The sequence below is a fragment of the Cucurbita moschata genome, unplaced genomic scaffold (assembly GCF_002738365.1).
Source record: "Cucurbita moschata cultivar Rifu unplaced genomic scaffold, Cmos_1.0 Cmo_Scf00037, whole genome shotgun sequence".
NCBI lineage: Eukaryota > Viridiplantae > Streptophyta > Magnoliopsida > Cucurbitales > Cucurbitaceae > Cucurbita > Cucurbita moschata.
Window position 1 is genome coordinate 1,290,146 of NW_019268553.1, and position 14,211 is coordinate 1,304,356.

At 37.1% G+C, this 14,211-nt stretch overlaps 3 protein-coding genes across 4 annotated transcripts; 1 reads left to right on the top strand and 2 right to left on the bottom strand.

Annotated features, from left to right (window-relative positions):
* The first annotated feature begins 909 nt into the window (after window positions 1–909).
* LOC111431987 (pentatricopeptide repeat-containing protein At5g39710-like) lies at window positions 910–3,983 on the top strand. Its single transcript, XM_023068761.1, has 2 exons — window positions 910–3,706; window positions 3,892–3,983. Exons 1-2 carry the CDS (start codon window positions 1,055–1,057, stop codon window positions 3,979–3,981), a joined length of 2,742 nt encoding a protein of 913 aa, XP_022924529.1. The 5' UTR covers window positions 910–1,054; the 3' UTR covers window positions 3,982–3,983.
* A 1,168-nt stretch (window positions 3,984–5,151) lies between these two features.
* Window positions 5,152–7,630, bottom strand: LOC111431988 (probable serine/threonine-protein kinase PBL19). Of its 2 annotated transcripts, XM_023068763.1 has the most exons (5): window positions 7,434–7,630; window positions 6,796–7,229; window positions 6,339–6,599; window positions 6,060–6,182; window positions 5,152–5,977 (listed from the first exon to the last, which is right to left on the bottom strand). In XM_023068763.1, exons 2-5 carry the CDS (start codon window positions 7,144–7,146, stop codon window positions 5,432–5,434), a joined length of 1,281 nt encoding a protein of 426 aa, XP_022924531.1. In that variant the 5' UTR covers window positions 7,147–7,229; window positions 7,434–7,630; the 3' UTR covers window positions 5,152–5,431. The 2 variants fall into 2 exon arrangements, with proteins under 2 accessions (XP_022924531.1, XP_022924530.1); XM_023068762.1 differs by lacking the exon at window positions 7,434–7,630 and having other exon boundaries at window positions 6,796–7,390.
* A 1,562-nt stretch (window positions 7,631–9,192) lies between these two features.
* Window positions 9,193–14,148, bottom strand: LOC111432096 (metacaspase-1). Its single transcript, XM_023068892.1, has 5 exons — window positions 13,369–14,148; window positions 10,246–10,576; window positions 9,930–10,050; window positions 9,623–9,835; window positions 9,193–9,458 (listed from the first exon to the last, which is right to left on the bottom strand). Exons 1-5 carry the CDS (start codon window positions 13,733–13,735, stop codon window positions 9,399–9,401), a joined length of 1,092 nt encoding a protein of 363 aa, XP_022924660.1. The 5' UTR covers window positions 13,736–14,148; the 3' UTR covers window positions 9,193–9,398.
* Between the last annotated feature and the right edge of the window lie 63 nt (window positions 14,149–14,211).

The following is a 14,211-nucleotide window of genomic DNA, read 5'->3' on the forward strand; positions in this document are numbered from 1 at the left end:
TTTTTTTTTTTTTTTTTTTTTTTTTTTTTTTTTTTTTTTTTTTTTTTTTTTTTTTTTTTTTTTTTTTTTTTGTAGTTTCTCAAAAAAAAAAAAGGTCAATTTTGAGATGGAAAATTTTATTTTCTCATTATTGAAATGACTATTAGAAAAAAAAAAGAAACTAATTTATAAGAATTTAGGAATAATCCCACTGATTAATTCAAAGTTAATCATATAAATAAAATTTAGTTTCCATTCAAAATGAAATTTGAAAGTTCATATTTTTTACATTGTAATTAAACAAAAAATAAAGGGAAAAAATGTACAATTATCACAAATTCATATTGGAGTAAAAACTTCAATATCTATAAATAATATTATTATTTTGATGCCATACTCAATCTATAAAAATAAAGGAAAAAACCAATTTACTTAAAACAAAAAATTAATAATTATATAGATTTAAAATTTAAACTTTTTTAGAAATAATAATATAGAACATTTGCTGGTTGTTTACAGATTATTTCATTTAATTTAAAATAGGCTCAAAATTGTCTACATATAGTTATTAATCTCCGGTGTTTGGTTAATTTATATTAATTATTTTCATTAAATATTTAAAAATTAGTAAGAGTTTTAATTTATACCATAAAAATTGAAGGGGTATAAATTCATTCTTGAGAGAAAACGTGTCCCTTTATGTAATATGTCATCGATGACTTGTCTTAGTCAAATTTTGTTGAATGATTCTTCAAATAAATTTGATAATTTAAATAATTAAATTATAATTTGGATTGGGCCAAAACTACTCTCACTATGGGCCGTACGGCCCATCTGGCATTCGAACTTCTCACTTCCAAGGACATGACACGGCCCATTTATCGGCCCAATTTCAGCTCTTTAAGGCCCATTTACCAAAATATCGTCTTCCTGCTTGACATTGAAAGCACAAACACAGTTCCCTCTCTTCCGACGGCATTTACGCTTCTGCAACTCGCCGCCCGGTGAGTAATCGCCGATCGAATTCCGGCTTGGAATGTAATACGAAAGCTCTTCCAAGCTGGGCCGCCTTCCAATGTTTGTCTATGTGCGTTGCCTACAGAACTCTTTTAAGGTACACTGGTCTTCTTCTCTGAGTCCATTTCAAACCCTAACTCCCAAGTTCTTAAACAAGTACAGTTCTTCGTCTTCTTCTGATTCGAGCACTTGTGCTTTTGATTATATTGCTCAATTTTTGCCTTCCAACGATGGTACTTTGAAATTGGTTTCTGTGAGTTCCGTCACTACGAATGACCGACGTAGAATCACTGTTGGGTTATCCAAAGCGATTAAGTTGTACCAGGGATACGCATTGAAGGAATTATCGAGAAATTTCTGCCCCTTTTTCTTGGTTAAGATTATGAAATTGTTTGAATGTCGGGAAACTGCGTTTGCGTTCTTCAAGCTAGCGTTTAATGACGATTGTGAAGAGACTGTAAGGTCTTGTTGTGTAGTGGCACATCTCTTAGCTGCAGAACGAATTTTTTTGCTCGCGCAAGATATTGTTTCGTGGATTTTTGCAAGAATTGGTCCACGTAGGAGCAAGGATTTGGCGGCATTTATGTGGGATGGTCACTGTGAGTATGAATCTGACCTTTCAGTTTTGAACACTCTAATGCGGGCGTTTATGAAGTCGGAAATGCATTATGAGGCGTTAGAAATATTGAGTAAGATGCGGGAGGTGGGAGTGATGCCAAATGCATCCGCCATTTCCATTCTTTTTAGATTGCTGCTTAGAGCTGGTGATTATGGTGCTATATGGAAGTTGTTTCGGGACGTGGTTCGGAAGGGACCTCGCCCTAATAACTATATGTTTAACGTAATGATTCTTGAGTTTTGTAGAAAAGGTTGGAGTGTGATTGGAGAAGGTCTATTGCATGTAATGAGAAAATTTAGATGTGAACCAGATGTTTATTCGTATAATATTGTGATAAATGCAACCTGCTTAAGAGGGCAGTCATCAGATGCACTTCATTGGGTGAATATGATGATTGAAAACGGCTGTAAGCCCAGTATTGCTACATTCAGTATCGTCATTGATGCCTTCTGCAAGGAGGGAAACGTGGAGTTAGCTAGGAAAATCTTTGATGAAATTGAAGACATGGGTCTTTCTCATAATACTATAGTCTATAATAGCATGATAAGTGGGTATGTCAAGGCAAGAGACATTGGTCAAGCAAACTTGCTCTTTGAAGAAATGAGGACCAAGGATATAGTTCCTGATGGCATTACCTTTAATATATTGGTTGCTGGTCATTACAGATATGGAAGGGAGGAGGATGGGGATCGATTATTAAGGGATTTATCTGTGTCTGGGTTGCTTCATGATTCTTCCCTATGCGATGTAACCGTTGCAGGATTGTGCTGGGCAGGTAGATATGATGAAGCCATGAAGTTTCTAGAGGATTTACTTGAGAAAGGAATTCCTCCAAGTGTAGTAGCTTTTAATTCCATTATTGCAGCCTACGGCAGTGCAGGTTTAGAAGAGAGAGCATTTTATGCTTATGGTACAATGACGAAATTTGGTTTAAGCCCGTCATCTTCCACATGTAGTTCCTTGCTTATCAGCTTAGTTAGGAAGGGGAGCCTTGATGATGCAAGGATAATTTTGTACGACATGATAGAAAAGGGATACCCTGTCAAGAACATGGCTTTTACAGGTCTTTTCGACGGGTACTTCAGAGTAGGAGATGTTAATACAGCTCAAAGTCTGTGGAATGAGATGAAGGGTAAGGGGGTGTTTCCTGACGCTGTTGCATTTGCAGCTTTCATTAACGGGCTCTGTATGTCGGGTTTGATGGAGGACGCTTATGATGTGTTCTCTAATATGTTGAGAAAAGGGTTTGTACCAAATAATTTTGTTTACAATTCCTTGATTGGTGGATTCTGTAGAGTGGGAAAACTAAATGAAGCCCTGAAATTGGAGAGAGAAATGAAGAAAAGAGGCCTTCTTCCCGATATTTTTACGACGAATATGATCATTGGTGGGTTATGCAAACAAGGTAGGATGAAGTTAGCAATTGAGACGTTCATGGACATGTATAGGATCGGTTTATCTCCTGATATTGTTACTTACAACACATTGATTGATGGTTACTGTAAAGCATTTGATATGGGTGGTGCAGATGATTTAGTGATGAAAATGTCGGATAGTGGGTGGGAACCTGATATCATGACTTATAATATACGAATTCATGGTTTCTGCACAGCCCGAAAAGTTAATCGGGCTGTACAGATACTAGAGGAACTTATTTCAGCTGGAGTAGTTCCGAATACTGTAACATACAATACCATGATTAATGCTGTCTGTAATGTTCTCCTGGACCATGCTATGATTTTAACTGCGAAATTGCTTAAGATGGCGTTTGTTCCAAACACTGTCACAGCAAACGTATTACTGTCTCAATTTTGTAAGCAAGGGATGCCTGAGAAAGCCATATTTTGGGGTCAGAAGTTGAGTGCGATTCGTGTTGATTTCGATGAAACGACACATAAAATAATGAACAGGGCCTACCATATTATACAAGAAGGTGGCGAGCATATAAATGCATCATATGAGAAAAGCGTCTTCATGGATTTTCTCATGTATATTACTTATGATTACTTCTGTAGAACTAAACCCTCACAAGAGAAAGATGAGAGCTTAGCTTTTAAAACTAGTTTCAGTCAGTTCAATAGGTTGATTGAGGTATAAACTTTATCTCTTATTCAACTCTTTGAGCATGATCTACTTGCAGAATGATTGTTCTAGAAATGCATCGTTGAGGAATATATTTGTTATTATCTGGCTTGTGAGCTGCTGTAGAATTTGTTTAAATGGTATGGAAAGAAAGGTAGTAATAAGAAAGATACTATTCCCTCTTAAATTTTCAGGACTACCCATACAAAATATGCATCCCTATTGGGTATGATGCTGATATTCATAATTCACTAAACGATGATCGAAGAAGCCCCTCCCTCTGAAAGAAGAAGAAAGGCAGTATCCTTGATTGTTCGAGAGAAAAGGATAATGACACCCAAGCTTGTGACATCCCCTTCTACCTAATGGCATGGATAAGTTATGTGGAGATTCAGGTATCAAGGAAATTTGGTGAGCCATGGTCCTCTAAATCGGAGATGCCTTCAACTTAGATGCAAAACAATGATAGAAAACTCAAACTAGCTGCTTTGACCCGTTAGTTTCCTCATATTTCATCCTGAATAAACAAAAACCAGAGAGTGCCAACGTTCTTAAGGCATCGATCAACAATTCATATTGAAAAGCAGAAAAGTTAGAAATCATGACCCAAACAGAGTATATAATGGTTGAACTCTTAAATTGAGATCATGTCAATTTTGCGCCCGATTTGCAAGGTTTGGGGAACTTCAAATATTATCAGAGTGAAGGATCATTAACTAGAGCATTCTCTGGAAGTTCCTGATACACCAACAAAGAGAAAAACGTTCTTGGAGGAATCATCCTTTGAGGTAATACTATGAAAAACTTGCCTTGAATAAGGCAAAGTCCATTTAAATCTTGTGGTTTTGTTTTGTTTTTCTCTTTTTTTGGCTTTCGAGGTAACCATGATGTGTGATAGGGGTATTATATCATTCAGTAGCTCGGTCTATAATTTAACCCTGAACCCTCTATTGGATCACTATAAGTTATAACACCGGCACAATAGCTATACTTTTTTTCCTCAATTAACAGTAACACATTGAAGAATTCCTATGGCAATGATACTCTGTAGTTTGAATGCTCTTTTACTTTGTCTTATCACTTCCTACTTATTTACCACTTTGGTGTGTTTCTTTTATCCATTGATTTCAACATAGGCTGCCCATCTTAATGGCTTCTAGTCCCAAATCGCCAGCGATCAAGGGACCTGTAAATTAAATATCATATAGGTTGAAAGCTGAGTGATGCAGCGAGTGGAATGATAATACTAATTGAATTGAATGGAGAATTTCTGGGTTTTGAGAATGAAAGCAGAGGCTGTTTATTTATCTTTTGTTTCCTTCACTCCTTCCTCTTAACTGCTAAGATGAGGTATAATAAGTACCTAGAGTGGCCTATGGTCAACATAGATATGAGTTTTTTTCTAGTGGATGCAGATGGAAACCTCCCCACCATGACCAGCCAATATCTATATCTTTATAATATATTTCATTAAACAATAGAATAAAATCTGAAGCATTTTATCTTCAGATTTTATTAAAATAGTTGGTTTTGTTTTCTGGGCCCCATAGAGCAAAAGCTGAAGCATTGAAACAATAGAATAAAATAACTCAATTAGACTATTTACATTAGCTTCTGTTCACCTCCGGCAGTAGACTTTCTAGTTTGTGTCCTATGTTTTGCCTCAATGTTTCAAAACTGCAGCTTAGTCTATATACCAAAATCTGATTCTGAATGAGAAAAAACCCAAGTTTTTTAAGGCACTTTTGCTCTTTGCATTATCATAAATCTTCTTCTACTTGCACCCTCCACATGCTCTCCCAGTTTCTGCAGGTGGCTCATTCGCCTTCTCCACGACATCGGTGCTTCCATTTTCTCTGGCTCTCTTTCCATGTCGGGTTCGTCATTTACAGAATCAGGACTTTTCGCGTAAGGTTCGCTGTCATCCTCAGCTTTGATGATCAGCTTCAATCTGTTCACTACCTCAGCCATGGAGGGCCTATCCTTTGCATTCTTTGCCAGGCAAGTATCTGCTAACTTAGCTACTTTTCTAGCTGCATTGATAGGATACTGGTTTTCAAGCCGTGGATCTATTATCAAACTAAACCTGTTGCTGTCAGGATTGAAATGTTTAACCCATTCCACAAGTTTCTGCTCCGGTCGCGACCGATGTCTCTCCAATGATCGTCTTCCTGTCAGAATCTCATAAAGTACAACACCGAGGCTCCATACATCGCTTTTTGCTGTGAGATGACCTGTCTTTATGTAATCTGGAGCTGCATATCCATTTGTCCCCATTACCTGTGTTGTACACAAAGTAGTTCACTGTAAGCAGCAATGCAGCCTGAGAGTGATTAGAAGGGAAGACAAAAAGAACGCTTACTGCTGTCGAAACATGAGTACGCCCAATTTCTGGCCCTTCCCTGGCAAGCCCGAAATCTGAAAGTTTTGGATGAAAGTTCTCATCTAGTAACACATTTGAGCTCTTGAAATCTCTGTATATTATCTGTGCCATTATTAGAAGATAATGAAATTAAATTTAATAGTCAGGGAAGTTCTGAAGGATGAAAAACTTTTGCGAGGACAATTCGAGCGTTAGAAGTAGCAGGGTCAAGGTAGCATTCCCTGTCAACATTGAATTCTAGTTAAGCGGATATGGTACCTGAATTTCCAATCCTTCATGCAGGTAAGCCAATCCCTGAGCTGCACCAAGTACTATCTGCAATCTTGTTTTCCAAGCGAGCGCGGGTAGCGCCTTTTTGAAGAGATGATCTTCCAAGCTTCTGTTGGGCATGTACTCATAAACAAGAAGTCTTTGAATTCCTCTTTCTCCATCCACAGCACAGTATCCTATGAGTTTGACAAGATTTGGATGCTCCACAATACTAAGAAATTGAACTTCAGCCAGCCATTGCTTGTGGCCCTATTTGCAAAACAAACCCGGTATGTAAAAAATCACTTCTATTCTATGTCCTTTCCCCTTTAGCATAATTAGCATTCTTTTCCATTGATAATTTTTTGTACTGGATGCATATAATATGGAGAAATTCATCCATTAAATTCAAAGCAAAACATTCAAACAAGCCCTTAGCGCTTACTTCTAAGGTGAATATCCGTACCTGTAAGCCATCCTTGCTCAATTGCTTGATAGCAACAACGAGGGGTTCTCCTTTCCCATCAACTGGCTTAATTGAGCCTTTGAAGACACTCCCAAACCCCCCTTGCCCGATCTTGAGAAGCCTGTTAAAGTCATGTGTTGCCTGTCTGAGCTCTGTAAATGAGAAAACTCTCAAATTATGTGCTTTCTCTTCATACAATTCAGGTACACTCCGGGGAGAAGTCAGGGAGCTCAAAGAAGCAGCTGTCCGACTACACCCCGAAATGTCGGATTCTTGCTGCTCTTTCAATTCAGGCGCTGATCTTTGATGCCTACTCCTGTTCTTGTTTCTGAAGTAGAAGAAGCACTTCATTTTCTATATAATCTTCAGGAAATTTGGCAGTTGCCTCAAGTTGTTATTTTGAGCCTCTTTGCAATTGATCTCCAAAAGAAGATCTGAAAACACCACAACTTATAGAGATGGACACAGAAGCAAATACAGAAGAGAAAACAAGAGAAAGACAGCACGAAGAATCTCGATGTCGGATCCGTAAACTCGAAATCAACAGGGAAAAACAACAACAGCCATGCGAAGAAGAAGAAAAATGAGAAAATGGGGAAAGCAAGGAGACAAAAGAAGACAATGGTGGAGAAAAAAACCTGTTTGGTATTACTTCTCAACAAAAAGACAGAGAAAAAAGGGGCTATTGAGACTCCCTTATAGTTTCCTTGTTCCTTACTTGAGACAGTCCAATCAAGAATTTGGCCAACAGTGTAAGGAAATTTGAGGAGCATTCTTTTTCTGACTTGTTCATCATCATCATCTTCTTCTTCTCTTCTTCTTCTTCTTCAGGAGATCGATGAGACCCAGGTGGGGGGAATTAGAGAAAAGGCTAATAATTGGGGCCTGGCTTGAAGTTTCAGGATCCAGAGTGTCCAAATTTATGGGTTTGTTGAGTTGTTCTTGATTGTGTTCTCTTTGATTTGATTATCTCGTGAAGTTTGGTGGGAGCATTGAATTCAGTGGCGGAATAGAAGCAGAAAAGGGATAAAATAAAAGCAATTCAGATACGCAAAGTTTGGTGCCTGTTTGTGTGTTTGACCAGGCCGAGTTGGCTCCTGGACTCAACTTCCAACCGTTCAGATGGTAGACGCGGCGGATGCTGATGGGTCTCTGTTTCCGTACTCACTGTCGTTTTCAGCCCTTGGGATTTGGTACCAAAACTCTCTCAGATTGGTCTTTGATGTTCTGCTTTTTGGAAGTCTAATACTGCATGAAGGAAGGTGATAGCTCACCCATTAATACGAGCATAGCTCAGCGATTAACACGGGCATAGCTCAGCGATTAACTTGGGCATAGCTCAGCGATTTTGATATATACTTTTTTGTTTGATGTCGTTAGACGGTTTAAATTTATATCCCTCACATTTTTTTGTTAATTAGAAATCGTTAAAATATTATTTATCTCTTATTTATCTCCATAGAAGTTTAAATCTACGTTGTCTGATTTGTAATAAATAATGTTTTAACGAACTTCTACGTTGTCTTATTTGTAATAAATAATGTTCTAACGAACTTCTACGTTGTCTTATTTGTAATAAATAATGTTAATGTTCTAACGAATTTGTAATTTGAGATAGATAATGTTTTAAGATAACGCAAATTTCGATGGCTGGGCTAAGTTGCCAAATTTAAAATATCTATAACTTTGAATCTTGTAATAGTCGATCTTTTAATGGTGACATACTTGATTTTTTTTTACATGGTATTCTTTAATTAAATTGTGACACCCAAGTAAATGTAGAGTACATGTATAAATTGGGATTCCGAATGAAAATGATTATAAGAATTGATGGCTAAGAAAAACACAAGGAATTGAAAGTTATTACCTTTACCTATAAGGTATGGCTCAATCATAGAAACTCAAAATTTGGTGTGTTTTAAATGTATCCTGGAAAAGACTTTGTGTTAGTCTACCATTTTAAAATCTTAAAAATAGAGTAAAAAATTAATAGATGAATCATGAAAAATAGAAGGAAATATAGATTTTCATAGAAAAAATTATTAGAATTTGGCCCTACTTTGTAAATTAGGGAATTTTGTCACTCCTCTTCACATCCTTCACATCATTTCTCTTCACATTCTTCACATCATTTTCATAATTAAGGCCGCACAAAGACGATAAAAAATAATCGATGTTCTAAAATCATTCATAAAAATAATTTTGAAATAGTTATATTTTTTGGTCATTTTTATACCATCAAAACTATTTATAAATGATTAAAGACTTATTTGAAAATGATTTTAAATATGACGAGCTGTTTCAAAATCACCCTCAAACGCATCCTTAATCGAGTGATAAGTTTGAATCTCTTCCCTTATATTAGTCTTTGCAGTCGAAATTCACGATAACGAGTCGAATAGAATCTTCCAACACCAGAATTGCAGTACTATATCATCAATCCATGTACACTACAATTTGCATTTAAATTGCCTTAAATTTCCCACTACAGTATATATCATGAACATATAATTTCAACAAGCAAATATCAAGCAAGTAGAGAAATAGGCCAACATAACATACCCCTCCTTCAAATGTAACCTTGGTCCATCCCCTCTTCTAGATCACAGAGAGAAAGGTTTCGTGTAGACATCGAACGGCTGACACGCGGTTAATTGTGGCTCCTGCAAATAACCAACAATTAGAAGCCTTTTAACAGGAATGAAATTTGAACTAAAGTTCTTAACAACAATATACTAAGCATGGTTAGTGGATTCTATGCATTCATGCAACCTCAAACATGGAACTCTTGAACAAACCAGATGATCTACAACGAAAAGTGAAGTACCTGTCTGAGCCCACCGATGGCACTCCCTCCAGTCAAAAGCATGGTAACCAAAGATGTCACAGCACCACCACCAATGTCACCACTACCACCAGCACTTTTTATAGCGTTTCGCATCGAGTTCAGTATGCTTCCATATGTAGTTCCATGGCCCCGCTCAATCGCTTGGATGAAGCAGAAAGTCATGGCGCCTGTTGATGTTATCTTTGATAGAGCCTGTTTCCATTTAAGTAATTAGCTCAGTATCATTGCATTTCAGATCTAAAGCAATGCTATAGGGATAAAAAGAATTGTGGATTATTAAACTAACAGATGTATCGGCCGAGGTTTCGTTATCATCACAACCACTGAACGAAATAGCTTCCCCGCCACTAGTTCCCTTCCATACTCCAGATCGAGGGCGATGGTCCTCCCACATGTATTGTCCGCTCCTATGACCAAGAGGGAAATCGAAGAATGAAAAGTTGAATCCAAGAGACATTCAACAATTTAAAGTGAATATATACACTACCAAGTCTTTTGGATAGTTACAACTATCAATGTCCTTGCAACTTCGGTGTGAGCAACATCCGCGTCTCATATTATGTCTCAGCTAAAAAGCATAACCATATTTATGTAATACCAACCTTCTCATTCTGCATAGAAATGGCAAATCTAGTACGGTTCCGCTATGGCAAGCATCTATGAATGCATGAAGCTTTACACCTTGAGGAAGAGGTTTAACAATTGCCGTATTAATTTCATCATCAACAATCATTCCCTGAGTTTCGAAGTCCAGAGGGCAAAGAGTTTCATCATATCCATCTACTTCATCACCATTATAGTTCCTTTGGCGAGAACCATGGCCAGAATAATGGAATACCAAGGAATCACCTGGTTGACAACCTTGTACTAGCCAATACAATGCCATTCTTATATTGTTTTTGTAGGGAATTCTATATGGATCAGTTTCTTCTTCTGCATTTCATTTTCCAAAATGGCCACAAGAAAACCAGAGGTAAGAAAAGATGACAAAGAAATAAATAGGCAATAAATTTAGAAGTGATTGATAATTGAGGCGATAACTTATAAGGCCTCATTATCCAGAGAGAAAAAGCTTAGGAGGATTGCAAAAAAAAAAAAAAAAAAAAAAAAAAAAAAAAAAAAAAAAAAAAAAAAAAAAAAAAAANGAGTTTCGAAGTCCAGAGGGCAAAGAGTTTCATCATATCCATCTACTTCATCACCATTATAGTTCCTTTGGCGAGAACCATGGCCAGAATAATGGAATACCAAGGAATCACCTGGTTGACAACCTTGTACTAGCCAATACAATGCCATTCTTATATTGTTTTTGTAGGGAATTCTATATGGATCAGTTTCTTCTTCTGCATTTCATTTTCCAAAATGGCCACAAGAAAACCAGAGGTAAGAAAAGATGACAAAGAAATAAATAGGCAATAAATTTAGAAGTGATTGATAATTGAGGCGATAACTTATAAGGCCTCATTATCCAGAGAGAAAAAGCTTAGGAGGATTGCAAAAAAAAAAAAAAAAAAACAAAAACAAAAGATATGCAGACATGGATTCAGAATTCAAGGTCTGCTTTGACACACTTGGAGAGAGGAAACCAAAAAAAACATATCCGATTTGCTCCATGCTAAGATAATATAAAACTCGAAACAAATAAGCCTCTTATCGTCTTTGGATATTTTCCCGAAAGATACTCTGAACACAAAAGTGGATCTACAATCAAGTCCAAAGGGCTCTCTTTTAAAGTGATAATGACTTACTACATGGGCAGAGCCAGAGAGGAGGAGCACTTGATTTGTTCCATGCTAATATAACATAGTATTCAAAAGGTATATATTAAATATATGATTGTATAGTTTCTCCTCTAAATTTTCCCTCCTAAAACCTTTTTGAGTTGAGACCATAAATGTAATGTGTTGGGATGTAAAAAAGTAACCCTCCCTAACAAAATTTCTTGCTCCCAGCTGAGCCATAAACTTCGTTTTCATGAGGCATTAACAGTTCCCTTTTCTCCTCTGTTTTTCTTCACTCTGTTGGGTCATTGGAAAGAACCCACAGTGATGACCGAGAAATCTTCGCTGTGTCCTCTCTTATATTGAAACATGATTCTTGTTAGATGAACATGACTCTCCACAATAGTATGATATTGTCCACTTTGAGCATAAGCTCTCATGGCTTTGCTTTAGGCTTTCTCAAAAGGTCTCAGACCAATGAAGATAGTATTATTTGATTATAAACCCATGATCATTCCCTAAATTAGCCGATGTGAATTCTAACACCACAAATTCCACCCCTCAAGTTAAATTACTCCATTATGGTCTAGATGCTAGTAGTTATTCTTGAGAGCTAGGGACAGTAGATAATTCCACACTGGTGCCATCAAACTCCAAGAATAAATGTATAGCAACACTTTCAGGAAAGGTACACGCTGATAGCATAAAGTTCTTATCACATAACTAAACTCCCCAGATGTAAGCTAATGTAACAACTTCAATTTTAACACTTTGAATTGCCCAGTGTCAGAAATGCTTGGCTTTTTCACCTCGTAAAGATACTTAGTCCTGAATTATGGCTTACCATATATATCATATTTGACCATTTATTACTGGCAAATATCTTGTATGATTGAGGATATTTTGCCTTCCATTACAGTTTACCATAGGTACCATATTTAACCATTTATTATAGGCAAATATCAAGCCTTCCATTACGGTTTACCATAGATATCATATTTACCATTTTATTATGAGCAAATAACTTGTATCAATTTATTGCTCTTTCCATTTTCTTTGTAATTTATTTGATTCAATAAATTATTATAAATAGAGAATTTCACCACCATTTAGGTGTTGTGGTTTTAGCAAATATTCTCACCACCCTCTATCGAGTAGATTGGGACATATGCAAAAATAAAAAGAACTTTGAGGGAATGGGTTAAAATCTTACCATTTTTTTTTTTTTTGTATACTAAAGGTTGTAGGGTCAGTGAGAATATTGGCTAAAACCACTACACCTAAATGGTGGTGAAAGTTCTATATTTATAATCATTTACGAAATCAAATAAATTATAAAGGAAATGGAAAGAGCAATAAGTGAATCAAATATGATACCTATAGTAAACCGTAATAGAAGGCTAAATATCATACAAGATATTTGCCTATAACAAATGGTCAAATATGATACCTATGGTAAACCGTAAGTGAAGGCTAAATATCCTTAATTATACAAGATATTTACCTATAATAAAGGGTCTCATATAAGTCATATGGTAAACCATAATTTAGGACTAAATATCCTCAATAGTTAGTCGTCAAGAGCCAAGAGCTCAATATTGCCATTTTCTTGCTATATATCAATAGTTTTGAAATTAGACCCACGATATATCCTCCTAAAGCATGAGATTACCATTTCATTTCATACCAACCACTCTTCTGTCCGTGTAATATGTTTTCTTAATGATCCATGAAAGGCTAGGAGGTTAGAAATTATACACAACACCCAACTTATCCTTAGAGGTCCTAAAGCACAAACAGGCGGTATCTCTGATGCTTTCAAATTTACTGACAAACGAAGTAACCATTCAATCATTTCCTATTAGAATTAACCCATCAGAAGTACCAACAAGCAGAGAGTTGTAGTTTTCCATAACAATTAGAGAGTTAAGATCAACAAGAAAATAGCAATATGTTGTAAATATCATGATGCACTGCAGAGAGGGAGAGAGAGTTGGGCAAAATTACCTGTAAGCATGAGGATAGAATCTTCAGGAAAACGGAATTTATTGACCAAAAGATAACGCATACACTTAGCATCGTTAAGGCAGCCCTTGAGCTCATGTCTCGAGTACCTATAAGAGATCCCACAGATCACAGCCCTTTTACGGCCATGCGGGTGGGCTGGAGGTCCTGGTGGCGCATGATTGTATGGCGATGGAGCCGGCGGAGGTGCATGAGAAGGCGAAGGCGAAGGGGCGGCGCGCGGGTCCATGACCTGTGTCACAGCCTTGCATATAGCGCACCGAATCGACGGGGCTCCTGGCGGTAGCTGGAGAGGAGTCCGACATCCGGAGCAGTTCACCAACATCGGCGGCGGGTGCGGATAGTACATCGTCGAATTTCAAAACCGATCAAACGAATTCAGAATTAAGAGAATAGGAATATACCAATAATTTCAACAGGAACAGGATCTTCAAATGAGATCGATTGAAGGAAGAAACCTGGGATGATTGGATATGAATGACGAAAATTGGTCGAGTTATCTAAAACTCAATTATGATCCCAATTCGTCAAACTACCTTAATTGCAGCTACGATAGCGATTTCAACCTCAAAAAAACTCTTCTTCTTTCAGCTTTGATTTCTTCTTGGCGAAGCGGCAACATACGAATTTGCCGCCGATTCCAGAGGCAAAAAACAAACTAGATGGGAAAAGTGGAGAGCGGCTTCAAGAGAAGCTCAAATTCATAGAAATGAGCAATTGGGTCATTTCTTCAATGGGAACGGGCAGACTTTTTTTTTTCCTCTCTTTTTTAAGGATTGGAAATAAATAAGGGGTCGAATTTATTGGGGGGGGGGGGGGGGGGGG

What these genes read in the sequence shown, in the direction of transcription:
- LOC111431987 (XM_023068761.1), top strand. Translation starts at nt 1,055, where the DNA reads ATGTTTGTCTATGTGCGTTGCCTACAGAACTCTTTTAAGGTACACTGG. An exon ending in AGTTCAATAGGTTGATTGAG is followed by an intron (nt 3,707 to 3,891) that starts GTATAAACTTTA and finishes TTAAATTTTCAG; the next exon opens with GACTACCCATACAAAATATG.
- LOC111431988 (XM_023068763.1), bottom strand. Translation starts at nt 7,146, where the DNA reads ATGAAGTGCTTCTTCTACTTCAGAAACAAGAACAGGAGTAGGCATCAA. An exon ending in TGAGCAAGGATGGCTTACAG is followed by an intron (nt 6,600 to 6,795) that starts GTACGGATATTC and finishes TTTTGCAAATAG; the next exon opens with GGCCACAAGCAATGGCTGGC. An exon ending in GTACTCATGTTTCGACAGCA is followed by an intron (nt 5,978 to 6,059) that starts GTAAGCGTTCTT and finishes TGTACAACACAG; the next exon opens with GTAATGGGGACAAATGGATA.
- LOC111432096 (XM_023068892.1), bottom strand. Translation starts at nt 13,735, where the DNA reads ATGTACTATCCGCACCCGCCGCCGATGTTGGTGAACTGCTCCGGATGT. An exon ending in TTTCTATGCAGAATGAGAAG is followed by an intron (nt 10,051 to 10,245) that starts GTTGGTATTACA and finishes TCTTGGTCATAG; the next exon opens with GAGCGGACAATACATGTGGG. An exon ending in AAACCTCGGCCGATACATCT is followed by an intron (nt 9,836 to 9,929) that starts GTTAGTTTAATA and finishes AAATGGAAACAG; the next exon opens with GCTCTATCAAAGATAACATC.